At 55.5% G+C, this 25,031-nt stretch overlaps 9 protein-coding genes across 9 annotated transcripts; 4 read left to right on the forward strand and 5 right to left on the reverse strand.

Moving 5' to 3' along the window:
- The first annotated feature begins 2,342 nt into the window (after positions 1 to 2,342).
- Positions 2,343 to 4,676, forward strand: MYCTH_2305382 (uncharacterized protein). Its single transcript, XM_003663386.1, has one exon. The coding sequence runs from the start codon at positions 2,734 to 2,736 to the stop codon at positions 4,072 to 4,074; it is 1,341 nt and encodes a 446-aa protein (XP_003663434.1). The 5' UTR covers positions 2,343 to 2,733; the 3' UTR covers positions 4,075 to 4,676.
- A 1,119-nt stretch (positions 4,677 to 5,795) lies between these two features.
- On the reverse strand, positions 5,796 to 7,136 carry MYCTH_2060238 (uncharacterized protein; the record flags this gene model as incomplete). The annotated part of the gene is made up of 1 exon (XM_003663387.1): positions 5,796 to 7,136. The coding sequence occupies one exon, from the start codon at positions 7,134 to 7,136 to the stop codon at positions 5,796 to 5,798; it is 1,341 nt and encodes a 446-aa protein (XP_003663435.1).
- A 3,517-nt stretch (positions 7,137 to 10,653) lies between these two features.
- Positions 10,654 to 11,605, reverse strand: MYCTH_2110542 (uncharacterized protein; the record flags this gene model as incomplete). Its single annotated transcript, XM_003663388.1, has 3 exons — positions 10,654 to 11,121; positions 11,157 to 11,474; positions 11,543 to 11,605. 3 exons carry the CDS (start codon positions 11,603 to 11,605, stop codon positions 10,654 to 10,656), a joined length of 849 nt encoding a protein of 282 aa, XP_003663436.1.
- A 361-nt stretch (positions 11,606 to 11,966) lies between these two features.
- Positions 11,967 to 12,485, forward strand: MYCTH_2110543 (uncharacterized protein; the record flags this gene model as incomplete). Its single annotated transcript, XM_003663389.1, has 2 exons — positions 11,967 to 11,972; positions 12,084 to 12,485. 2 exons carry the CDS (start codon positions 11,967 to 11,969, stop codon positions 12,483 to 12,485), a joined length of 408 nt encoding a protein of 135 aa, XP_003663437.1.
- A 121-nt stretch (positions 12,486 to 12,606) lies between these two features.
- Positions 12,607 to 14,984, reverse strand: MYCTH_2093133 (uncharacterized protein). The gene is made up of 6 exons (XM_003663390.1): positions 14,668 to 14,984; positions 14,562 to 14,601; positions 14,352 to 14,386; positions 13,735 to 14,105; positions 13,482 to 13,698; positions 12,607 to 13,378 (listed from the first exon to the last, which is right to left on the reverse strand). Exons 1-6 carry the CDS (start codon positions 14,819 to 14,821, stop codon positions 12,870 to 12,872), a joined length of 1,326 nt encoding a protein of 441 aa, XP_003663438.1. The 5' UTR covers positions 14,822 to 14,984; the 3' UTR covers positions 12,607 to 12,869.
- A 602-nt stretch (positions 14,985 to 15,586) lies between these two features.
- Positions 15,587 to 17,234, reverse strand: MYCTH_2305389 (uncharacterized protein). Its single transcript, XM_003663391.1, has 2 exons — positions 16,912 to 17,234; positions 15,587 to 16,805 (listed from the first exon to the last, which is right to left on the reverse strand). Exons 1-2 carry the CDS (start codon positions 17,107 to 17,109, stop codon positions 15,924 to 15,926), a joined length of 1,080 nt encoding a protein of 359 aa, XP_003663439.1. The 5' UTR covers positions 17,110 to 17,234; the 3' UTR covers positions 15,587 to 15,923.
- Positions 17,235 to 17,943: 709 nt separating this feature from the next.
- MYCTH_2305390 (uncharacterized protein) lies at positions 17,944 to 18,702 on the forward strand. Its single transcript, XM_003663392.1, has one exon. It carries the CDS (start codon positions 18,110 to 18,112, stop codon positions 18,308 to 18,310), a length of 201 nt encoding a protein of 66 aa, XP_003663440.1. The 5' UTR covers positions 17,944 to 18,109; the 3' UTR covers positions 18,311 to 18,702.
- Positions 18,703 to 19,665: 963 nt separating this feature from the next.
- Positions 19,666 to 21,275, forward strand: MYCTH_111372 (glycoside hydrolase family 7 protein). Its single transcript, XM_003663393.1, has one exon. The coding sequence runs from the start codon at positions 19,724 to 19,726 to the stop codon at positions 21,116 to 21,118; it is 1,395 nt and encodes a 464-aa protein (XP_003663441.1). The 5' UTR covers positions 19,666 to 19,723; the 3' UTR covers positions 21,119 to 21,275.
- Positions 21,276 to 21,361: 86 nt separating this feature from the next.
- MYCTH_80276 (general substrate transporter) lies at positions 21,362 to 23,270 on the reverse strand (the record flags this gene model as incomplete). Its single annotated transcript, XM_003663394.1, has 4 exons — positions 21,362 to 21,932; positions 21,994 to 22,119; positions 22,229 to 22,494; positions 22,631 to 23,270. The coding sequence occupies 4 exons, from the start codon at positions 23,268 to 23,270 to the stop codon at positions 21,459 to 21,461; spliced, it is 1,506 nt and encodes a 501-aa protein (XP_003663442.1). The 3' UTR covers positions 21,362 to 21,458.
- Positions 23,271 to 25,031: the final 1,761 nt, after the last annotated feature.

Consider the following 25,031-nt stretch of genomic DNA (forward strand, 5'->3'; position numbering starts at 1 on the left):
GGAGTGGTAACAATATGTAGTGAACCTAACTTAGACTTCTTCTAAAAGGGTCTAGATAGAGGTAGATAAAGCGAATAAGGGTATAGGTCGTCTAAGGGATTTAGTAAAGCTAAAGGGTTTATAATAACACTAGAGTTATCTCTTACAGTAGTCGGCAGTGCTTAATATAAGTACTATAATTGTAATTATTACCACTAGTAAACTCTTAAAGTCTACTAAACGAGTGACTAGTTAGCTATATATATATATAATTTGTCTGTCCTTCTTCTATAGTTATCACTAGTACTATTTCTCCTTTTACTCCGTGATTCCGCGTTGTCGGCAGTGACATGCTATTATCACCAGTGAAGACCTTAGTCTTGGCGGTGATAATCTTCCGATTGGTTCGTCAAGTGATTGGCTGTCGGAATGTCCCGTGTCCTGGCTGCAGCCTGCTAGGCCGTCTATATGCTTATTCGTGACACTTTAGAGGGATATCTGTCCCTATTAACTACCTAGGTAGCCTATAGACAAACTACTTTATAGGCCACTAGTTCTATAGCTATAGCTATAACTAGAATAGGCGAAATCGGTTATTTTTATCTAGATAGAGGAAGGAGAAGATAATCTACTACTAATAAAGGAGTAACTAGTCGTGAAAAAGGATTATTAGGTTCCCTTAGACAATACTATCTAGCGATTCCTTAGCAAGACGCTTAAGGGACTTAGGCTACCTTAGCTACTCTAATAGGCACTTAAGTACCCCTATAAGCTAAAGATAGCTATCTACTAGCGTATAGTAGAATAGGTAGAGGAGTAACTTATAGCTACGAAAGGATAAAAAAAACCTTTAAGGTTATAGTAATAGTAACTAGTCAAGTAGGCGCCTTTAGTAATACAATAGCCGCCTAGTTAGACTAGGACAAAGCTAAGTAAGCCGGTATAAATATAAGAGATATGCTCGACCTAAGCCGCTAAGAAAGGATAGGCTCGTTAGCATCGTCCTAATGATAATCCTATTAAATAGACTTAGCCCCTACTATTTAAACGTTTAAAGCCTAAAGATCTAAAGCTAGTTCCTAAGTACCTACCATAGTTTATAGGCTAGGATGTACTAGATACTAAAGTAAAAGCCTAGCAAAGGTATTAGGCATCTAAGAAATAGCCCTTACCTAAAGGTAATAGTAGAGCTAAATAGGCTAAGCGTTATAAGGAATGTAAGTAAGGTTTTAGGTCTAAATTTGCTAGTAAGAGCCTTAAGGTAAATTTAAAGGGGAAGTATAGACTAGGGCTAAGAGTTCTTAATATAACTAGAAAGATATAAGGTATAGTTTTGTTTTTCTAGTTCTATAGAGCTTTACTATATATAATAGGCATAAATAAGGGTTACCTATCTAAGGGTACTAGATAGATAGATAAGGATAATAGATAGCTTTTAATACTTATTTACTCTAATAGATTAGAGTAATAGGATATAGTTCTTCTTTCTTTTATAAGTTAGGGATATCTTTTTCCACGTAAGTAGACTCTTTTACGTCTATCTAGAGGGACATTGCTATCGCCGCCTTTACCTCTATCGTCGTTGCCGTCTAGATGGTCGGACTTGCCTACTGTGACCACGAATACTCGGACGCCCTGGACATTTTGAGCCGAGGCTCCTTCCCATCTGACCAGACGGAGGTTTGGTTCTAGAGGTGCTAAGTGGTGCCTTAGAGGGTTGGTACTAGCTTAATATATCCTTCGAAGGCTAAATCTTCGTTATTTTAAAGCAACTAAGGTCTTCTAACTATATTACTACTAGTGGCTAGAAGTTTAGTATCCTTTAAAGACTTTAAATGCTAGCTAACCTAGGTCTTTCTAGTCTTAAATAGCTAAGCTATATGCTAAATACTAGGTTACTTTCTATAAGGTAAATGGCTAGTTTGGTGGCGAGCTTAAGCGGCAAGGAGCCATTTGGCGGCCTATATACTAGCCGGTTCCTAGATTTGGTTAGTTAGAGGCATCGTATATAGGAGAGTAGGTTTAACTAGGCTTGTGGCAGTGGTTGTGTCTTCGAATATAGGGAGTTGGCTAGTAAAATTGGACGCGGATTTGGACGTATACCTGTCCGGCTATATTGGTATGTCCGGGGGTTTTGGCCCTACCTGTCGGGAGACAGGTGGTAGTCCTGAACTAATTAGTCAGCAACTAACCACCGGGCACGTCCGTACTGTGTATCCGTACTCCTCCGTAAAGGCGCCTGATCTCTGATATCCGGCTACACGGCGCGCTTCATCTCCTCTCCCCCCCACCGGAACGTGGGGACCAAAATGACCCACGCTGACCCTCTACGCTAGTGTAGTGCGGAGTTGCAGCAATCACAGTGCCCAGCGCCCTACCCACCCTTCGTTTCAGGCATGGTTTGTGGCCTTCCCTTGTTCCCCGTTGCAGCCCACGCCGCACTGGTGCCTTTTTCTGCCCTGGGATCCCATCATTCGAACCCTGCATGACCGGGAATGGACAGCAGCCTCCCTCTTGGTTATCTTTCGGGGGTTTGGTTTGACTGCTGATCGCGGCAGCAGCGTCGCTTCTGACCACAACCAACGATGCCACCCCCGAGGATGCGGTAAATTGGTTCCTACTACTGATACCCTGAGGCCTGAGCCAAAGTTAGTCGCCCGCCCGCTGGTTCATCGCCCGCTGCTCGCCGCCGCACCTCGAAATCGTTATTTTGCGACTTTGACGGCAGCGACGGCAGCTGGCGCTCAGAAAACCATGATTCTGAGGGATCTGAGGCGCCTGGCCCTCTTGGTCGGGCCCTTCGCGGTCCTGCTGCTGCTGAGCGCCAGCCTCTGGCGGTCGCACACCGACGGCCTGCGCTCCCAGGTCGGCGCCTTTCTCGTCACTTACGGGCCGTCCGCGTCCCGGTCGTCGTCGTCGTCGTCGTCGTCGTCGTCGTCCGCCTCGTTGCGCAAGCCGCGGCTGACCCCAAACGAGACACACTACGAGGTCTTCTCCCAGTCCACCCCCGACGCCGAGTTCTTCGACATCCGCTTCGACGAGGACGTCTTAACCCCGAGTGTCATCCCCCATCCGAAGCTCAACGATACCTGGTACGTGGTGGCCCAGCTGCCCGCCAAGCGCGAGAAGGGCGGCATCGACGTGTGGGCCGAAGAGGTCGGCTGCCTCGCCCAGTTCTACAAGGGTGCCCTGATGTGCATCGAGAACACACAGCCGCTCCCCTACGAGCCGACCCTGAACGGGAACTGCAAGGGAAACGTCGAACTCCTGAACCTCCAGCGCGGGCCCCGCGAGGCCCGCGTCTTCTTCGGGCCCAAGAACCCCTGGACCGCCTACGGCTCCAACAGCGCGATAGGCTGCTATGGCCAGTTTATCCAGGACTTCCGCGCCCTCGACGTCCTGGCCCCCGAGTGGACGGCCAACGCCGCCCACCCCGACTTCCGCGTCGGGTCCGAGATCCGGCGGTCGCCGCAATCTAACCCCGTGCAGAAGGACTACTTCCTCTTCTGGGACAAGGACGACGCGATGCACGTGCACTACAACATGTTCCCGACCCGGGGTTACGCGAAGCTCGAGGCCCAGGGCAAGACCGGGCCGGATCTTGCTGGCAAGACGGCCAAGTCGGACACCAAGTGCCTCCGCCGCTACCTTCCCAAGCTGTCGGACAAGTCCCAGTCGATCCGGCAGGCGACCAACTCGCTCCGCGTCACCCTGTGCAGCCGCGCCGAAGCGAAGTGCACGCCGCACGACGGGAACACCTTCATCATGACCCTGGTCCAGCACCAGACCGATTTCGTCCACCACAGCGAGTACGAGCCCTACGTCGTCCTCTTCCGGCAGCACCCGCCCTTCGAGCTGTACGCCGTCTCCCGCCGGCCGCTCTGGATCAGCGGGCGCACCCGCCGCGAGGGCCTGCCCGCCGACATCGTCTCCGTCACCTCGGTCAACTGGAGGGACCGTGGCCTCAACTACCACGGCTATCTCGACGACGTCGTCATGCTCGCCTTCCAGTATGGCAACAGGCACTCGGCCGGCATCGACGTCCGCGCCGGCGACCTGCTCGTTGACCTGGGTCTTTGCCAGGACAGCTCATGATTGGCGATATCGTTTCCGCCATCCTCCCCGTCGTCCTTCACTCTTTTTTTTTTTTCTTACCCGCTTGTATTTCATCCTCACGCAGTCCTAGGATTGACTGTACTTAGTGGTGTGACGATGGCGGCCCTTCTTTTCAGTCATGTACTAATCAATAAATGTACATGGCTCGGGATCACGGAGTTCGGGAGTCTGTTGCGCATTGGGAAGCTAGAGGCAGTATCTGCCGGGGGTGGTAAATCTGGTACTGCCAGTTGGCCTCAGAGAGGAGGCTGAGTTACTCCTCTTTCCGTTTACTATATACCCTCTACTGGATATGAACTTCCTCCTTCTTCTTCCCGCATGCATGCCTTACCTGTTCTCCTGCTTCCTTGCAACGGTCTGTCGCCCATAGCAAAGTGGTGCAGGAGCGACACCCTCCCTCACTCCGTTCTCCCTTTGGCCGACGCTTCCTGCGGATGCTAAGACCCTAGACCTTCCTTGCGCCTTCTCTCCTCTGCCCAACAACCCTCCCGGGGGTGCCGACTCGGATCAACACCAAGCAAGAAAAAGGCGCCGATTTCCGCGCCCTCCCGGGCCGCTCCCGTGCATCTCAACTCGCACACCTAGCAGCGCCGCTCATCACTTCACAATTGTCCAACTAACCGCAGGCAATACCGACCCTCCTGCCCCCGCCACCGGTCTAGTCGGGCCTCTATTACCAATCCATTCCCTAGCTTAGCAGTTTGAACCCGGTTGCGCGCACGCGTGAGGTCCCTTGGGTCTCAAGGGGGCTTACGCCCTCCGAGAGACGAGGAGACTCAAGTCAAAACCTCACGGCCCGACCGCTTTAGCCTCCCAACGCTGCGCAACAACACCGAACGACGTCCTCCCAGACTGACGCAGCCTGATGGGCGTGTTTCGTCGCGGCGGTTTCGCACCAGGCCTCGCTCGCTCTGCTCGGATTTCATCCAACCAACCCCTGTCTCCTTTTCCTCGGAGGAAAAAAAAGAATAAGATTGGGAAAAAAAGGTGGTGGCCAGTCGGTTGGGCCGCTTCCCGAGACACAGACTTGGCGCATGCGCCGCATGCAGTGCGCTGGGCGAGGACCGGGCCCCAGCCCAACTCGCGAATGGAGGACAATGTTTCAGGCCACTGCGGTTTCTTCTTGCTTACTTTGTCTTCTTTTTTTTCCCCTCTGCTGACTCATGACCTGAACTCCCCCGTGCGGAGAGCCCGGCGGCCGATGTTCGCATGTCCCATGTATGTGGGTACGTACAGTATATACTTACGGAGTATCATGTGCAGTGCCCATACGTACCCGTTGGGGTTGATCATCATGTTGATCCGGCAGCGGTGGGTTTGGAGACCAGTCGTGAGGAGGAACGCTCATAGAGAATTGCGGCCGAGGGATGCATCTCGTTCATTCGAGTCGTAACATAACATGACAAAGGAAATAAGTGACGCAACCTGGTCCAGACAGGTGTTGTTTTGTGTTCTGGCCTCCCGGCCGTCACACGAGAACCACCCAAGACAAACTCCCCAACTTCCCCAAAACAATGCCAAGGGTCGACGACGATGAAGAGACCAAATGACCCAGACACCGAAGCCAAGCACCACCCACCCACACCCACATCATCACAAGAAGTTCCATGCATCGCAAGTCGTGTCCTCCGATTCTATCAAGGAACGCCACAGAAAGGAGAAAATAAAAATGGAAAAAAGAAAGGAAAAAAAAATAATGCTCAGTACCTGTACCCGTCACCCGCATAGATCCGGCTCCTCTTGCTCCTCTTCCCGCTCTCCATCTCGTCGTACCCATACCCATACCCGCCGCCGCCGCCGCCGCTCCCGCTCCAGTCCCACTCGTCCCGGCCCCGGGGCTGGCGATCCCGGCCCCTGGGAATCTCCATCCTCTCGATCGCCCGCCGCAGGTCCGCGATGTCGTCCGCCTCCTCCCGCGCTTTCCCCTTGCTCTTGCTCTTGCCCCCCCACGGGTCGCTCGCGCTGCGCTTCAGGATCCCCTTGATTTCCCCGGACGTCGTCGTCGTCGTCGTCGTCGACAGGCGCGGCCGGCTGGCGATCTCGGCGTTCTGCCGCTCCCGCCGGGCGCGCACCTCGTCCTCCCAGCGGAGTTGTTTGCGGCTGGCGGAGGAGGAGGAGCCCGTCGCGGTCGAGGCGGATCCGTCGATGTGGTGGTGAACGACGGCAGCGCCGGGCGCGCGTCGCGGCACGTACGCGCTGCCGTAGGGGTCCATCATGCTCACCGGCAGCGCGGCCGCGGCCTCGTCCGGGTAGCCGGACCCGGACGTGGAGTTGCGGCGCTTGGCCTCGCGGCGCTGCCGGCGGCGCTCGTCGTCGTCGTCGTAGATCACGTACCCTTTCGGGTCGTCGGTGCGTCGTCGGGAAGGGGCGGCGGCAGCGTCGGCGTGATTGAGTCCGGAATAGTAGCCGTAGTCGCTGCTGTCGCGCTCGAGAGAGGTCGAATGCCGGCGGCGCCGCCGGCCGTATTCTTCTGCAACCGGCACCAGGCCCAAGGGGATGTCGCGGCTGCTCGAGCGGGATCGGGACCGGGAAGATTTGCCGTCGTCGCGCCCGCGGTCTACGTACACAATGTGGGGGTCGGTGACGGTGCGCTTGAGGCGCAGCTCGCGGTCACGGTCGCGGTCGCGGTCGCGATCGTAGCGTGAGTCGAGAGAGTCTCGGGGGTCATGCCGCTTCGAGGAGCTGCGGTAGCCGTATGTGTCGTAGCCACCCGCAGCGTACAGGTCGTGGGAGTCGTGATGCTTGCTGCTGGGGTTGGAGCCGCCGCCCATGTAAATGCCCGAGTCGCGCCTCCCAGACGGTGACGACGACTTGGCGCTGCGCGGTGTGCGGCTCGAAAAGTAGGGGGTCGGCTGGCGTTCCGAGAGGCTCCGGCGTGACTCGGCCTGGACGTCTGCGAGCCTGGTGAAAGGGAACTTGCGGTCATACCTGCGCACCTCGGGATGGGAGCATCTCCTGCCGTCTCGACAAGGGTACGACTTCTCGGTGATGTCCTGGGCCCCGTCCGCATAAGTATTGTAGTAGACCTTGGTGAGACACATGGTGGGCAGCGTTGGCAGCGCCCTGGAGAAAGAGCGACGTGAGGTCTCCGATATACGGCCCGGCGAGAGCACGAGGAGGGCGGTAAAGAGATATTAAGCTTCCCTAAGGCAACGTGCCTGAAGGGGGAGCTGTGATATCGAAGAGGAGGCGTGAGAGCTCAAGTTTGCTATCAGTCGGCCGTATCCGAGACAAGGCAGTCAGGGTGTCTTCTGACATGAGTCAACGACATGAGGTCATCGAAGAACACCGAATGGGTGAGGAACGACGAGGCCGAGGTCCGCAACGAGATATATCGAGGTCAGTCGCGTCCAGAGTTAGCGGTGCCCGCGACAGACCGTGTTTGAGGGCGGGCTAGGTGGTGACAGCCGTTTTTGCGAGGCTATGGTTGCATACGGGTTGGATAAGGTGGTTATCAACCGGGGCCGACGACCAGAAGGCGGGCGGCCTGTTTTTGTTATATACGCAGTAGAATGGGATGTGAGGGCGGGCCCATAGGATGGTTGACCCAGTCAGTACCACACCCCAAGCCGGCCCTCGCCCAACCTGGCATGCTGCTTAGCCGCATCTCTCAAGCGGCACCCCCTTCCCGCCCTCGCCATGGATGTTTGCGGGAAACGATGCAGTGAAGGGGTGGTTTGTGACGGTGTTCTGTGTGGTCAAGACCCTCCAAAGACCAGGGGTGAGTCTAGTGTATGTTTAACCCACATGCGGAGGAGCTATGGGCAAGGGTGTGGCTACCGGAAGCCAATGAGACATCGACGGCAATGGCTGAGCTGGACGGGTGACCCTGATAGGTCGCTGGTGGGTGTGGACTGCCGGGAACGCAAGGGTCCTGTGACACTTCCCGCTCTTCCCTGTTCACCCCACCATCGATGCCCCGATCCTGGCGAATCGTTGGTGGATGACTTGAAACGGCAAGTTGGGGGACGTGAGCGGCGCATCCGGCGGGCTGGAGCACAGCAAGACGAAACGGGACTGTCTTCGCAGAGTTAGTACACGAACAGGCTCGTAGACGAGCCCACGAACCTTCCTCATCCCGTGACATTGATGAACACAAATTTCAATACTCATCCGGCCGAGGGAACTCGACAGGTCAGTGCTGCCTCTTTTGAGGTGGGGTGCATCAGCAGATTGAAGCAAAAAAAGGCATCTTGCTTTTTTCTCACCGAGAGCTCGTCAGACTCCGAGACCTCGTGCTGCTGTGCCACTGGGGTTGCCTGTTGGTCCAACGACCGGCAGACGGAGGACGAGAGCGACGAAACACCCATGCCCTTAACTCCGGCCTAGCCCGCCCTGTTGTTACAGGCCGGTATCAAAAGGAGGCGCGGCCAACTTCAGAGAGCGGTAGTGCTGCATGCAGGAGCCGCAATGCATGTCATTTCGCAGCGAATCCGCTCGGAGATCGGCGAATGCATCGGAAGCTTGGCTTCTCATAAACAGACGAAGGCCCATCACCCGAGTCAAGGACCGAGCTGGTACTTTGATGAGTACTAGAAGACGAACCGAAAAGCACTGCCACCGTTTGTTCGTCATGACCAATTGATCACGACGTGCGCCACCATTTTGCGTTGCGCAAGTCATCGATCAGCAGGTATACTGGTGGAACTTGCGATCGTGTGTTAGAGTATCCGTATGCGATAACGAAGGAGCTCACCGAGGGAGATCCTTTTTTTTCTTGGGCCAAGATGATGCGTAATTAAGGCCGTTGTGGATGCTTTTGTTTACGGTCGCCGAGCCGAGGAGGCCCAATGACGAAGATCGACTGGCTCAATTTGTTGGCTGTCATTCACCGCAGCTTCGTGAAACTTGCCACCATGTACGGATTGCTTTGTACATACTTCGTAAATGTTGTGCTTCCTAGTATTTCGTAGCCCAACAGGGCTTGTTGACGCGCGTAGGGCCGTGCCGACTGACCCACCACATCCCTACGCTAGCGGCTGCTGGTGGGATATTTTGCAGAGAGCCGGGACAAGCTGTGGTGGAATCCATACACACCAGCCGTTCACCGAGGTGACTGAGGTCATTGAGCTCCAGAGCACCCAGGATTACGATGCTCTCCATTCCTGTTTTTCTGTAAACAAGGCCGCATTTTGGCCACCTACCTTGGCTCGCGATACCGAGCCTGCCGGGTGTTCCTCAGTGGAGTCTTGGGCGATCAGACTCAGCAGGCTATTTCCTGTCGTTAGCACAACAAGAAGATCCCCCGGTATTGCATGTATGTACAACCAGAACCCGTATTTGTCGGAATGGTGGTTGAAGGTTCGCAAAGAATAGGGCAAGAACTCGGCATTCATCACGATGCAGGAAGTAGCTCGGGCGACTTCGAGAGTGTGGTGTTCTGGCTTCGAGAGTGGGGAAACGCAGGCAGCGTCAGCAATCCACCATTTCCCAAGGAAGTATGAAACACCATCGAAGAATACAAACGACGATGCTTGGTAGGTGCCCGTATGCGGTGCCAAAAAAAAAAAAAAAAAAAAAAAAAAAAAAAAGAAGGTCGTGGTTCCAGATAGGTGGAGCATGGTTCTCCCTGCAGCTAGGGTCTAATCAGGAACTGAACTGAGTGAACCTTGACATCAATGAAAGACAGCAGTCGCTCCTGCCAGGGACCAAACGGCGTTCCCACTGCCTAAAACTGCAGGCCCCTTCAAGCCCAAATCGGCAGCAGGCGACCCTTTGAATACATACAAGTCTCCCATGAACCAACCAAGCAACAAAGCAAGCTCCAATGTGGGGCACGAAACAAGCTCCATCATCAATGTGCATCGCTGATCTCGCCTGTTCCCGCTTGATTCCGACTGCAACGCTGTGAAGGCAACAAGTGGCCATGTGAGACAAACCGCCCGGCCGAGCGATCAACCAATGGCGCCATTCCAACAGCATGTGCTAGCGTCATTGACGCCTGGAAGCTAAGCTTCAGAGGACACACTGCAGCCACGACTTGCCATTGCACCCGAATCAGCATCCCACCATTTCTGTGTGCGGTAGTTCATGTTCAACGACGCTCAAAGGTTCGATCTCCCATGGAGCAGCTCAAGATTGGTGTTTTGAATGATCCCAGAAATGTGGCATTTATTTAGTAGTACGTCCGTACCTTACGCGGCATCAGTTACGAAGCTGTTATCCGTACTTAATAGCTTTGCCTCAGTCTCTCAGAAATACCAGATACCTAGGTACCTATGTCCCCTAATTACAAAACGGCCAGCGCTGTCTCATCACCTTATCGAAGTACATAGGTACAGAGAGTCAATAGGAATATTAATAAGAAGCTTTTCCGATGCCCCAAACCTTGAACCCCAGTCCAATAAACTCAGCATGATCGACAACGTTGCGGCCGTCGAAAACCCAGCGCTGCCCTGCATCAAACCCGTAACTTCTACCCAGTCCACGGCTTCTGTGTCGTGGATCCTGGCTTGCCCGAGCCCGCATTGACTATGTGCAGTTGGCGAGGCATGGCGCTAGCGGTTTGAGTCTCCGCAAGAGATCACCCGAGGGAACAGCGATATTCTTCCAGGCCATTCATTCTATCTCGAGGATGCTCAACTCCCTCAGGCTACCGTCAGGACCTCGAGCCGCGAACACATGAGCACCACTCTTCGCGGTCTTGGCCGGCCTCGTTGGTCGATTGCCCAGACCGCGTCCGTGGAACTGTCTCCATGGTGTCAGAATGCAAGCGGCACTGGGCCCTCGAATGCACCATCTCCAGCCGGCAGAGATCTTCACCCTCTCCATCTGGACAGTGCTGAGGCCAATTCGCCGGACCTCTTCGAGAATGTCAGCCGCAGCGCAACCAGGGTCAAACACGGCGATCTCCTGCCGCATCTCGGATGCTAGATCCTTGATAACGTGAACGGCAATACTGTTCCGCGTGTCATTGGTTCCATCCTTGAAAGTGAAACCCAAGATCACAATCTTCTTTCCTCGTAGGGACCCGTTCAGCTCTCGCACGACACGGCGGGCAAAACGCTGGCGTTGATCCTCGTTGATCTTCAAAAGATCGCCAGCCAATATTCCGCAACGACATCGAGATGTAGCTCCTTCGCAAGGTATGCAAGGTTCCGGATATCTTTCTCGAAGCACGAGCCGCCGAACCCGACGCCTGCCTGCAAGAGTTTGGACCCCAGTCTCTCGTCCTTCCCAACAGCTGGGCTCACGTCATCCACGTCGGCGCCCAAGTTAATCTCCTTGCACATGACGCTCACCGCGTTGATGCTGCTGATGCGCTGGACGAGCATGGTATTTGCCACGAGCTCGGTGAGCTCGCTGCTGAAGGTGTTGGCAGTCACTCTCCGGCAAGCAGGCACCCACGCCGCATAGACATCCTTGAATACGGCGGCCACCTGTGTTCCGGCAAGAGTCTGAGCGCTGCCGATGAGGATCCATCTGCGTGGGGAGCAGCGCGGTGTACAGGAGGGCCCCGCTGGAGAAGGTCGGCGGGACAGCCGAGACTGGCTTCTCGGAGGATGTCCATGCCGGGTAGGCTTGTTCTTTTTTTTCTTTTTCAGATGCCAAGCATATATGCTACACACACATATAGGTGAGCAGAAAGAGTATTGAACATTGCTGACGAGAGCGAGCAAGTCCGGTGCCGTCGACCGTGGCTGGAAGGTCAAGTACGTCCCGCTGTGTTTGGCAACGGGCATCTGTCCAAATACTCCGCGCTCCTTTTTCTCGCAGCAGATGCGCTGGGCCCGTGGCAGCACCACTCTGTTTACCACCAAGAACTTTTGGACGTCGAACTTGACTGTCATGCAGAAGATATGATACCTCTGCGGTAAGCAGCTACCCCCAACTCACCGCTTTGCGTTGGAGAAGGAGAGAGAAAGAAGGAAATGGAGGTGTAATCAGTGTTAACGAAAAACCAGGGCTTTTGTACTACTCTGCTGTTTCGCTCGGCATCTTCGTCTCGCCCATCCCGAGGCATTCTCCTCTTGTTCTTCCGACCCTAGTGGTTCAAGTACTCCAACCTGGCCTTCGCCGTTCCGTCCATCATCCACAGCTCCCTGCTCTTTCGCTTCTGGACCAAGGCGAAATACGGCTTCGACGTGCAGCACGCCATGGTTGTGCAGTCGTACGCCTACCTGATGGCTATCAAGGACCGCCTGCTGGGCATCGAGCTGATGTGGGCCGCGTCCGGCGATAGAAAGGCCCACAAGGGCAACAAGTACTGCAACATGCGCATTCTGTGCTGGGTGTGGACCATCGTCACCCTCGGTGGCGTCATGGCAGCCGTTACCTACTACTGGCTGCTGAGTGGGTTTCCGTGGTACCAAACCATCCCTCTGCTTGTGCTCAACATGTACAACCTCTACATTGCCCACTACTTTCTCTTCTGTTCGTGGCGGTGGTAGTCCGGACGGCTCGATGCCGAGGCCGCAGCCGAGGAAACTCAAAGAGCAGGTGTGCAAATATCTACTAACAATGGCCAGGTCGAGACCAAGCACCCTAATGAATAGCAGCGGATGCATAATTACCACTTACAATTACTCTCTTTAATTCAAGTCGAATCTACAGGAGCAAAGGGCTGTTATCCTCGGCTGCGGGAATGTGGGTAATCTCAATGAGTTGACGTTTAAGAAGCCAATGCTGAGCTGAAGAAGCGAACGGGGTGCAATGACCACGTCAAACTCCCGCAAGGTTGCGAATCCGTGCAAGTATATTCTCCTCAGCTCCGCGATAATACTCATTGAAGCGAACATATGCATCCCAGGAGCGAGATGGGAGTGCCGGTACGTTCAGGCCGGCGGTGTGATGGTGGTATCCAGTTTCTTCGTGCTGTCCCCTGACGCTCCGACGGCGACCCCGTATCCGGGAGCACGGGGCTGGTCTCCAGGAAGCAGCGGGTCCGGGCTCTGCGGCTCCGAGCTCAGAGCCTCGGGGCTCTCGCTGTCACCGGGCGCCGCCCAGCGATGGGCCCTCCTATCCATGCGGCGCCTCCACGGCCGGTAGATGAGCACGGATCCCAAGCCGACCAGAAGGAAGAGGCCGCATATACAGCCACCGATGATGTCGTAGTGGTCGCCGATGGCGCCCACGCCTTCCCAGAAGCTCCCTTCGGGCTCCGCGACGTTCTCGACCAGGGACAGGACCTGGATGATGCCGATGAAAGCGGCAACAAAGACGGTGATGCCGGTCAGGACGATGGAATAGTACAGGATGGCAACCACGTCCCGGGAGAACACTTTAGACGTGTACAGGGCCATCATGAGGGCCCCGTCGGTCGTGTCCAGTAGACACATGCCCGCTACAGTAATGTTTCAAGCATCAATCAATATTGTCCGCGTGTACAAGAGAAAGAAAGAAAGAAAAGAATAAGGGAGGTTGGGGTGAAGAGAGCGTCCACTCACCGGTAAATAACGCCGGAAAGATGAGTATCACCCAGATGCTCGTCCCCTGCGCTGCCTGGATGCTCGCGATCCCGAGGATCGCGATCTCGGAGCTGGTGTCGAAGCCGAGCCCGAAGAGGATGCCCAGCGGCAGCATCTTCCACGGCCGGTCGACCATCTTGAACACCTTCCGAAAGACGTTCGCCAGGAAACCCGGGCCCTCCAGCTGCAGCGGTTGCTGCTGCGTCCCGGTTCCGGTAGCGGCGACGTCCACCGCCGCGTTGCTCTCCTCCTCCTCCCCTTCTTCGAGGCCACCGCCTCCTCCAACACCCCGGTCCGCAGACGCGGCCCTCTGCTGCTGCTGCTCCAGGACGGCCCTCAGGCGGCGGACGAGGCGCCAGAGGACCCAGCCGTTGCCGGCGCAGAGCAGCAGCAGGAAGGCGGCGGAGACGCTGGTGCCGATGATGCCGCCGACGCGCTGGAAGTCGGAGAAGCGGTCGCGCAGGGCGCCGGCGGTGGCGGCGACGGCGACGCAGGTGACGACGACGACGGTCGAGTGGCCGAGGCTGAAGAAGGTGCCGACGGCGACGGGTCGCTGGCCCGAGGCGATCAGGCGCCGCGTCATGAGGTCGATGGCGGAGATGTCTGTCAAGCAAATGTGATTGGTTTGTTTCCTCCCCTCCTGGCGGCGGCCGCCAGGCAGGGGAGAGTGAGGATGCGTTAGTTAGTCTTCTTCGTATTACTCTCCATTTTTTCCTCTGTTCATTCATTCTTGTTGCGGTTTTCTCTTTTTGGCTTTCAAAGAACAGCGAAGAGACTGTGTTCTCCGACGGCATAGCAAAGCAAAGCCAATGGACTGAACGACAAGGAGATACGCAAAAGGCAACATACGGTCTGCATCTAGGGCATGGCGGAGGCCGAGGGTGCTGTTTTATTAGTGTGTTAGTGAGATGTATAGTAGAGGTACGGGACTTGGTTACGAATTGCCTCTTCCGGCAATCGACAAGGGCTTGCGGGGAGGGGAAAAGGTGGGAGGGGTTTCGTGTGTGTTCTTCTGTGTAATGCCACGGTTTGAGGAAATCCAAATTGCCGACGACGTACTAGGAGAGTACTGCGGGCGAGATGAGCTCTGGGTTGTAATCTGTGCAGTGTCAGTTAATGAAAATTGCGGTTCTCGATCAGGACCGTGTCGAGGGCGTGCACATACGCAGGACTATTCCGGCGGCGACCCAGACCAGCCCATTAACGAAGATGAGCAGGCCGATGAGTTGGAGAGCGGGTGCGGGGATGGCTCTGAGGTATCCCGGCCGGCGCAATTGTGACGCCCATCTGGGACGCGAGAAGTGGACTCCGATAGGCATAGGGATGTTGGTGTTGGGAGGCTTAGCCGACGGCGATATTCCGGCGCGCGCTGGAGATGCCCCTCCTTCTTTGACTTCCCCAGTTTGTTCGTGATTTTGAAAGGAAGGAACAAGAAATTTATAGAAGTGCGTGAAAGGTCAAAAAAACCTACTCAGAAATTTCTATCTCTTGACAAGATGGCAGGTTGGAGGGGAAGAGTCGAACTGGGTGACTTCATTTCAGATTCAGTGTACGGCAGGAGGGTTCAGGTTGGTTATGCCGACCTCGCATGAGCCCCTCAATGCCTTATCTTTGCGGGCGTTGTAGAGAACCTTAACGGCCTTTCTTGGCGTGGCGTGCATTGCTGTTGCGCTGAGATAAGCTTATCAGTTGACCTTCAAACCTTAGCTTATCTAAGTGTTTTATTGATAAGTTGTTCTGTTAATAGGGGGGTCTAACTTATGCCGAGACCGTACAACAGGCTAATAGACCAATATATATTACTAAAGACATGAACTCCTCTAAGACTCCTAGGAGGCGGGGTAGTGAGGTTATATGTCTATATATATATATACATATATACATACCTATATATATAGCTTAGGTAATTAACCTTATATAGAATGGTCTATAGGTATATATATATATATATGTACAGGACGTAAGATATCTACGCAGGTCCGGATTAGTGGGATCAGTATGACTATTTCGGCCCACCCGCCTGTTTGGCAATAACAGTTCCTCAGACAAAACAAAGCCCTGCCCGTTATTGCGCGTGGGCGAAGATTAAGTCGCAATGGCGGCGCAGCAGCAGTATCGCTGTTCTCCACTTATCACCTTCCAGTTGTAGGCCCTCTTAGCTGCTGTTGGTTTGTGTCCCCTATGCAGCTGTTGGTTCTTGGTTGTTTTTTTGCTCGCGGCTGTGGCCTAGGACCGGTGATCTTACATTGTTCAGCGGCCCTTGAATGCTGTGCACGAATCATCCTGAATGGTCACTTGTCGAACTACAGCCATGCTGGTGGGGGATTCTGCCTGCGTGAGACTCCACCGTCAACAGTCGTGTTCGCATTATCGTTTTGTTTCTCGCCCAGACCTCTTGCAACCTGCCGCAATCACGTGTCCTCAACAATCCACAACACCTGCAATTTCCTCTCCTCCGGCTCCCCCAGCTTTCGGCAGATTATCCTTTTGCACTCCCTCATCGTCCTGGGACTCGGGCGCCGCGTATAGCTCGTATTTCAGAAACGCATCAGCCGCCTTTGGGTCGTCCTCCCACCTGCGCCAGTCATAAGCCGTCGGGTCGATCCCGTAGTAGCCGAGCGGGTCGCCGTCCGGGACGCCGTAATGGGCTTCCAGTGTAGTTGGTCCATCATATCCTGGATCTCCCCAGTCCCACCTCTCTCCCATTCCGAAGTGGACAATGGACACGTGAAGATTCAGAGCGTCATTATGCCTCTGCCTCAGCAATTCTACGCGGTCAATGGCTTCAAAGCACGGACTGGGCATCGTCCAGGACCGGCTGAAGTCGATGAGTTTCCCGCTGGCCATGTAATTCCTGGGGCCAATGTCGCGCACGAGAATGCCCAACTTGTGGAGGTCTTCCAGGTCCCGCCAATGGTCGTGTAGCCTCGACGGGACGAACGGCGTGTAGTCCGTCACTAGCTCTTTGACGATGGCGCGAACAGGTAGATGACGGTGAACCTCCCACCGCCCCCAGAAGTTGCAGCCGTCGAGGACGGTCTCGGTATTGGCTGGGACATGCGGAAGAATATCCGTTCCACTAGCCACCTCGGCGACTTCGGCCTCCTGCTGGGGTGTAAGGAGGAGGTAGCCGTATGCGCGAACCGCGAGATCTTCACGGCCTTCCTGCTTCAGACGCCCGTAGACGCGGCACTCGCAGTTGAAAGGATCGAGGAAGTCGATGTAATGGAGCGGTGAGGAAAGGCGACGGGTGAGGTATCGGCCTGTAGTACTCCCGAGATACCTAGGCAAGGCGAAAGGAAACTGACATGCGGGTAATTCCATTTTTAGGTCAATTTGGTTGGCGCGTTAATTATGGTGCGCGTGTTTGTTTAAACGCGCGTCACAAGCTGCCGGAGGAGCTACATACCATTTTTAGGACATAGTACGGGTCCAATCCGTTGATTTTGACCTTCCACACTCTGGAATCAACATCGCTGTCGGGGTTTCCAAGTTCCTCGATAAATTCAATATCGGCGTGCGCTGTAGCGGTGAAGGGGGCAAGCTTCGGGCCCGGGACCTGTGGAAGAGGCTTCGGGGGATTGGGAAGGCTTGCGACGGACGCCATGGCATGCGCGGTGCGCTCGTCTAAGTGTGCGTATTGGAAATGAAGAAATTAAGGAAATGAAGAAAGAATTCAGCGGGGACGAGTTTGTTTGGAGTGAGGTAATGAGGCCGGTAATTCGATGACTGTTGTCAAAAGCGCTAGAGCTTCTAAAGTACTAAGCACGTGCTAGCCATAGCATATAACACGCTTATAAACACTTTAGCTATTTCCTTTATCTAAATATCACTTGCTTTTTTCTCCTTTGTAGACAGTTTAATAAGGTACCTTTTAGACCTTTAAACCATGTAATTTACTATAAAGTATTTTTAAATGCTTACTTAAGCTTATTATCATCTTTAATAGGAATAAATATAATAATACTAAATTCATATAGGTTAGTACTATTTTAAGAACCCTAAGTTAGAATTAGTATACTAGTATTGACTTTAGTAAGTACTAGCCTAGTATTAGTACTAGACTAATTCCAAACCCTGCGTTAGCAGGTGGCTGCCTAGCAAGCACCAACCGAGCCCCCGGTGTCTCAGAGACTTTGTAAAGCTCATGGGCCACCGAGTGCCTAAGATATCGAACGGCAACCCTCGACAGGTACACTTGACAACCGTCGTCAAGGTGATCGAATTCGGCAGCTACCCCGACCCGAGATCGGTCCTCTCCACACTAGAAGCATCCATGAAGTGGTTCTGGCAACAGTGGCAAGACTCACACCAAGGCGGCGAGATCTCCAAGTAAATATGGCAACTTTCCCGACCCCGAATGGACCCTGGATCACCTGGATGCCATGAAGTGTGGATGGGTGTGCAAGAATCCACAGTGGGTCATTCGGGTACTGAAGGACGGCAACGACACGATATTGAGCTACGGACCGAGTCTCGACTATGAAGAAGGCAATTCTCTGCAGGACCTCTGATTACAGCTTGGGCGAGTTGGACAAGGAGGGCAGAGAAGCTAACCCGAATTACGTATCTCTATTTGAACACAGACGAGCCGGATTCTGGATCACATGTGGTGCGCCAACGATCCGCTGCAGGCCAACCTAGCCCAGCAAAGCGACTGGCGCGTTTTCAAGCAGCAGATGCGAGCGAGCTGGTCCCCGCCCCTGCTCAGGATGATGCTCCTCTTCGCGGCCATGATCACCTGTTGCATCCCCTTGTCTGCCGCTGGGTGGGTGAACCGACTGTTCGTGCCCGTCCGTGTCGTATAATATGGAGAGGCGCTCGTCGCCATCGGCCTGCTCGCAAAGACGGCACGACAGGAGGAGTCGGCTCGCGGCCAACCTCGACTGATATTCAGCGTCGGCCAGCATCTGCCGGCGGGAGGGACCCAAGGTCTGTCGTTCGGTGAGAGGACAGATGAGGAGTCTGTAATGACCACTAGTGTTCTGTAATTATGCTGGATTCAGCCGTGTCGCCGACGGAAACAAGGCTGATGTCTTGGCCGCACCACTGTCCAGAGTGCGCGAGCGGCCTCGGCCATCCCAGGTTGCAGATGCCGCTGACGCGTGGTGTGGTCGTGATGAGGAACGAGATGGGCTTAGTCGGAGAGTGTGGGCCGAGTGTTGAACCACCAAGTAATGCAACTAGCCAGGTCAGCGGTCGAAGCTGCGATTATTCGTATACACTAGTATGTACATACAGTGCCTGAGTTGGGTTCAGTCGGGAACGTGTGAGGCAGGACGGAACGGCGGACTTTTGGTGGTCTACATGGCAGTGGAGGAGGGTTGTAGGAGGGATCCGATCCTAGGGCCGGGTTGTTGTGTAGTTTTGTTGTTGCGATTCCCGGCGTTTCTTGTAGACGGGTTGGAGTTCAATTGGGTGTTTGAAATTTTGGGTATTTAATTACAGGTTTCTTGGTTAAAACACGGATAGAGTTTGACTTGGACTCGAGAAGCCCACCCTACTCAAGTACATACGAGTTCAGGGGATCTATGGTCGAGATGCCCATAAATTCTTCTTTTCATCTGACATTCTGCACTTATAGCAGGTGTGACCTACGGTACACAGCTGTGCTTCAGGTGGAATCGTAATGGAAGGTCCTCGAGGCATCATCAACTTCAATCTCGCTGGCTTATTACTCAACCAGGATCCCCCTCTGATACCTTGTTTCCTTGTTACGTTCCTGGTCTCTCGGCAAGATGCTATCTCAGCTAAGCTGTAGTAGGGTTAACCGGACCTCCTTGCCTGGTTGTCAGCGAACAAGTGAAAGGGAGGTGCCGAACCTGAGCCTGCAATTCGTGGATTTTGGGGGGCCCACCCGCGACCCCTTAATAACCCGGGAAACCGGGAACGGGAGCCAAGCTCAGCTTCCGAGATGCCAAGTCGGTTTTAGTCTGAGCGGCGGGGGGTAACATTTCTCGGCGAACGGCCCGTGATGGAGGGGGAGCAAGCGGGAAGTCGGCAAGTCTGAAGAGGGTGACGGAGGGAAACAGAAGAAGAGGAGCAGGGGACACCAAAAATAACGCGAGAGAGGAACCGGGGAAAATTCACAAGATAAATAGGAAGCCTGCTTATAAAGATGGGTCGTCTAATAGAAATGGTCTCCATCCAGAATCTGTTTCCCAGAGTCGCGGTCAGACAGTCGAACCAGAAGGTAATAATTATTACAAAGACACAACACGATGGGGCAGAAGACTCTCCAGGGGCTGGTGGCGGCGGCGGCACTGGCAGCCTCGGTGGCGAACGCGCAGCAACCGGGCACCTTCACGCCCGAGGTGCATCCGACGCTGCCGACGTGGAAGTGCACGACGAGCGGCGGGTGCGTCCAGCAGGACACGTCGGTGGTGCTCGACTGGAACTACCGCTGGTTCCACACCGAGGACGGTAGCAAGTCGTGCATCACCTCTAGCGGCGTCGACCGGACCCTGTGCCCGGACGAGGCGACGTGCGCCAAGAACTGCTTCGTCGAGGGCGTCAACTACACGAGCAGCGGGGTCGAGACGTCCGGCAGCTCCCTCACCCTCCGCCAGTTCTTCAAGGGCTCCGACGGCGCCATCAACAGCGTCTCCCCGCGCGTCTACCTGCTCGGGGGAGACGGCAACTATGTCGTGCTCAAGCTCCTCGGCCAGGAGCTGAGCTTCGACGTGGACGTATCGTCGCTCCCGTGCGGCGAGAACGCGGCCCTGTACCTGTCCGAGATGGACGCGACGGGAGGACGGAACGAGTACAACACGGGCGGGGCCGAGTACGGGTCGGGCTACTGTGACGCCCAGTGCCCCGTGCAGAACTGGAACAACGGGACGCTCAACACGGGCCGGGTGGGCTCGTGCTGCAACGAGATGGACATCCTCGAGGCCAACTCCAAGGCCGAGGCCTTCACGCCGCACCCCTGCATCGGCAACTCGTGCGACAAGAGCGGGTGCGGCTTCAACGCGTACGCGCGCGGTTACCACAACTACTGGGCCCCCGGCGGCACGCTCGACACGTCCCGGCCTTTCACCATGATCACCCGCTTCGTCACCGACGACGGCACCACCTCGGGCAAGCTCGCCCGCATCGAGCGCGTCTACGTCCAGGACGGCAAGAAGGTGCCCAGCGCGGCGCCCGGGGGGGACGTCATCACGGCCGACGGGTGCACCTCCGCGCAGCCCTACGGCGGCCTTTCCGGCATGGGCGACGCCCTCGGCCGCGGCATGGTCCTGGCCCTGAGCATCTGGAACGACGCGTCCGGGTACATGAACTGGCTCGACGCCGGCAGCAACGGCCCCTGCAGCGACACCGAGGGTAACCCGTCCAACATCCTGGCCAACCACCCGGACGCCCACGTCGTGCTCTCCAACATCCGCTGGGGCGACATCGGCTCCACCGTCGACACCGGCGATGGCGACAACAACGGCGGCGGCCCCAACCCGTCATCCACCACCACCGCTACCGCTACCACCACCTCCTCCGGCCCGGCCGAGCCTACCCAGACCCACTACGGCCAGTGTGGAGGGAAAGGATGGACGGGCCCTACCCGCTGCGAGACGCCCTACACCTGCAAGTACCAGAACGACTGGTACTCGCAGTGCCTGTAGAGGCCGGATCCTCTCTGACTGGGTCCCGACCGGGGACGTGTCTTGAGGAAGAAGGGAGAGGGCATCGAGGTTCATTGTACATAGTAGATAGGTATCTTTCCGAATAGTATGTACATACATACATGGGTACATAAGGTATATACGTAGCATATGAACGAACCTTGGTGCGTTATTTCGTGCTCGATATGTGGTGATTATGCATATTTTATGATGTGATCCTTGCAGGCCTCGATCTAATTAATTATGCTGTTCATTTTCCTCGCTTTCTTGCGTCTTGAGATTACAAAAAAAAAAAAAAAAAAAATAACACTCTTCTACCCAACTCCCAAATCCCCCCCGCTTACACCAGATACCGGAACCCCTTGTTCCGCTGCTCGGGCCGGTCCGCGTCGACGGCCGCGGCCGTGCCCGTGCCCGGGCCCGCGCCAACCTCCTCCTCCTGCTCCTGCCGGTCGAGCTGGCGGTTGAGGCGGACGAGGATGATTCGGAAGGCAAGGCAGCCGGCGATGGCGACCCCGAACATGGCGGTGACGATGCCGTAGCTCTTGCGGAACCCGTTCTCCTCGAGGTCCCAGACGTAGGAGCCGGCGACGTTGCCGAGCTGGCTGAAGGCGTTGATCATGGCGATGGCGACGGCCCGCTTGGCCGGCGGGCGCGGGAACGACGACGAGATCCACGAGTAGAAGACGATGAACCCCGCGTAGCTGCTCGCCTGCAGGAACAGCGCCACGTACCGCGCCGCCACGTTGAGCGTCGACATGCTGATCACGAACCCCACCAGGCCCAGCACGATCGGGCCGGTAATGTGCCAGAACTGGGTCACGTTAGTTACCTTTCCGAAAGAAAAAAAAAAAAAAAAAAACTGGAAGACATACCTTGTCTTGGGTGCGGTCCGAGTGCCACGCGTTCACCAGCGAGACCAAGCAGGCAAACACCCAGGGGGGAGCGCTCATGAGCAGCGTGGGCACGTAGTCGAAGCCCAGGGTGCCGGTGAGGGTAGGCTGGAGAGAAAAAAAAAATTATGGTCAGCTCTTCCTCTGGAAAAAATAAAACCGTCAAACGAACAGAGAGAGAGGGGAAAAAAAGGGGGGGAAAGGGAGAAGGACGTACGAAAAAGGCGTTAAAGGAGAGGCCGACGACGTATGCGGTGAGGGTGAACATCATGAGGTAGACCTTGGGGTCCTTGCCGGCGAGGATCAGGCCGGTCCAGACGGTCTGGCCGGGCTCGTCGTCCCTGTCGGCCGTGCCGACGTCCTCGGTCATGCGCAGCTGGGCCACGTAGCGCTCCTCCTCGGTGAAGCCGCGCGAGTTGTGCGGCAGGTCGGGCAGGATGATGGCGGCCAGGACGGCGAAGAACATGGTGGCGGCGCCCTCGACTATTGTTTAATAATATTTGATTTTGACCGTCAGTCTCAGTCCTATATGTATGTACACACACACCAAAAAAAAAAAAAAAAAAAAAGAAGAGAAAAGAAAAAAGAAATCTCGGAAGGATTCGGGGCTCGCTCGTACTGTAAAACAGCCAGCGCCAGGCGGCGTGGCCGAGGACGCCCTGCATGTTGGAGAGGACGCCGGCGCCGACGAGGGCGGAGAAGGCGTTGGAGATGAGGTTGCCGCAGAAGAGGAGGGCGTTGCGGGTGGTCAGCTCGCGGCGGGTGTACCACTTGGACAGGATGAGGAGGGCGCCCGGCAGGAAGGCGGCCTCGACGAAGCCGAGGAAGAAGCGGACGGCCACCATGCCGCCGAAGCCCGTGACGAGGCCCGACAGGGTCGAGATCAGGCCCCAGATCATCATGGAGCAGGCGATGTAGAGGGACGGGCGCGAGACCAGGTTGATGGCCATGTTGGACGGCACCTGCATCAGGATGTAGCCGACGTAGAGGATGCTCAGGCAGGTCGCGTATTCGTTGTACGAGAGCTTCAGGTCGTCCTGCAGGCCCTTGAGACGCGCCGCCGCGATGTTGTTGCGGTCCAGGTAGTTCATGATGTAGAGGAGGATGAAGTAGGAGCACCGCGCGTCCAGCTTGCGCTTCAGGCTCTTCTCGACCTCGGCCCGCCGCCCGGGATCCAGCGCGAAGGCCGTCTCCAGCTCGGCAGCACCCCCCTTCAGCTCATGCTGTTGGGCCCCGGCCTTCTCTGCTGCCGCGTCCATTTGGGTCGGCTTCGGTGGTAGTGGTGGTGTTGCTGACCGTGGACGTTCCAAGGAGAGGGAGGGAGGGAGAAGGGGGGGAGGAGGGGGGAGAGACCTAATAAGGTGTCATTGCAAGCGGGTAGCGGAGGATGAGACAAAGCTTGATATATAATATATACACGACTTCCCGCCCGGTGACAAAAATCCGCCCCCATCCCATACCACTCCCGGCCTTTTCCCACTTTTCCCCCTTTGCCCGGGGCAGGCCGGGGTATCTGCCGGGGAGAGGACGGTCTACTTACCGCAGTCCATCCGCACGGGATACCGAGCACTACACTGATCCGCACAACTGGCTCGCTCCCCGTCAAGGGTCCCGTCAAGGGAGAGGAAAACCGCACGCACACACACACACACACCAAAAAATGGCACTAACGTTACACAGTAATTCCGCCGTCAAGCGAGCGCCCCAGTTTTATTCCGGGAACACCTTGTTGTGGCATGTCAAAGGTATTGGCAAATCGTCAAGCTTCCTCGCGCCGTTGCAGTGCCGAACGCCAATTGCATGAGGCTGATGCAGGGTATGGCACTGGCCGGCTGGAGATGGTGGAGATTGGTGAAAAACAGATGGGGCCATGTTGGGGAACATGGGGAATGTCGGGGAGCGCTGCGGAGGTGTGGGAGGTGGAACTTGTTTGGGCTGCTAAGACCGAGAGATCTTCTCGAAAAAATTTGAGAAGAGCATGACCCCACGAAACCAACATAAGTACACTAACACAGAAGGGCAACTGAACGTAGAGGATTTTTTTTGCGTCTTTTTTTTTTTTTTTTTTTTTCGTCTTCTTTTGTCTTTTTGTCCCTCATCCGAAATACGAAGCCAGCTCGCTTTTCGGGGGGCGGATCCGGACTGCCTCTCCCGGTGCTCCCTCTCCCCAACGTTTTGCAAGCAAAAAGATACCTTGATGCTACCTACTCCGTACCTCCAAACATACACACCAATCAAGTATTTTACTAGATGTCTTACTCCGCACACTCCATACGCACAATCCCGAATACCCAAATTCCCTGCAGCCGTGGGATGCTACTCCGTACACTACACTACCCAGACCCGACCCGTCCACCGATGGCGTGGGGTCGCAACGGACCGTTCTGGGTTACATCCCCGCCCTGATCGGGCCTTTTCCCATGCAATCGGACTTTAGCAGCGAACAAGGCTCCGCTGCGCACGACTTGGCGTGATCCCTGGCGTACACTACGTGTGTTGGTGTGTCTCGCCCTACTCCGGGCCACGGCACCGAGGTACACTACGCAAACTAGCGCAGCGCGCCGTCGACGTCATGGACTTCCCCCCCCACCCCCATCCCCACTCTCCCGACCCCTGGGGGATGCCGAATTCATCCACACAGGGTTAGTTATTGCTCTCGCCCCAGTTGCTCCCCCCAGGTTTGCTCCTCCGCCCCAAACTCCGCCCTCCGCGTTTGCGTGCGACACTACACTAGACGCTCTCAGTCGCTTACCCTGGCGGGCCTGGGCGGGGCCCCCGGACATGTCCGCGGTCCTGGATGTTCGTGGTTAGTGTACACTAGTCGAAAACAGCGGGTTCTCCCGGATGTCATTCCCTTCCCCCAAGTGAGGCACACGAGCAACAGAAGCCCGGGGTCTCCTTGGTTTATAGCCCGGCAGACACGGCCTTGCAGTGGCGACTAGCGTGGGGGTCATCGTGCTCCTTACAGTAGTGATTTGGAGGACTCGGTAAGTTCATGTGTCCGTGGGGGTTAACTGTGG

This window comes from Thermothelomyces thermophilus, chromosome 3, assembly GCF_000226095.1.
Source record: "Thermothelomyces thermophilus ATCC 42464 chromosome 3, complete sequence".
Taxonomy (NCBI): domain Eukaryota; kingdom Fungi; phylum Ascomycota; class Sordariomycetes; order Sordariales; family Chaetomiaceae; genus Thermothelomyces; species Thermothelomyces thermophilus.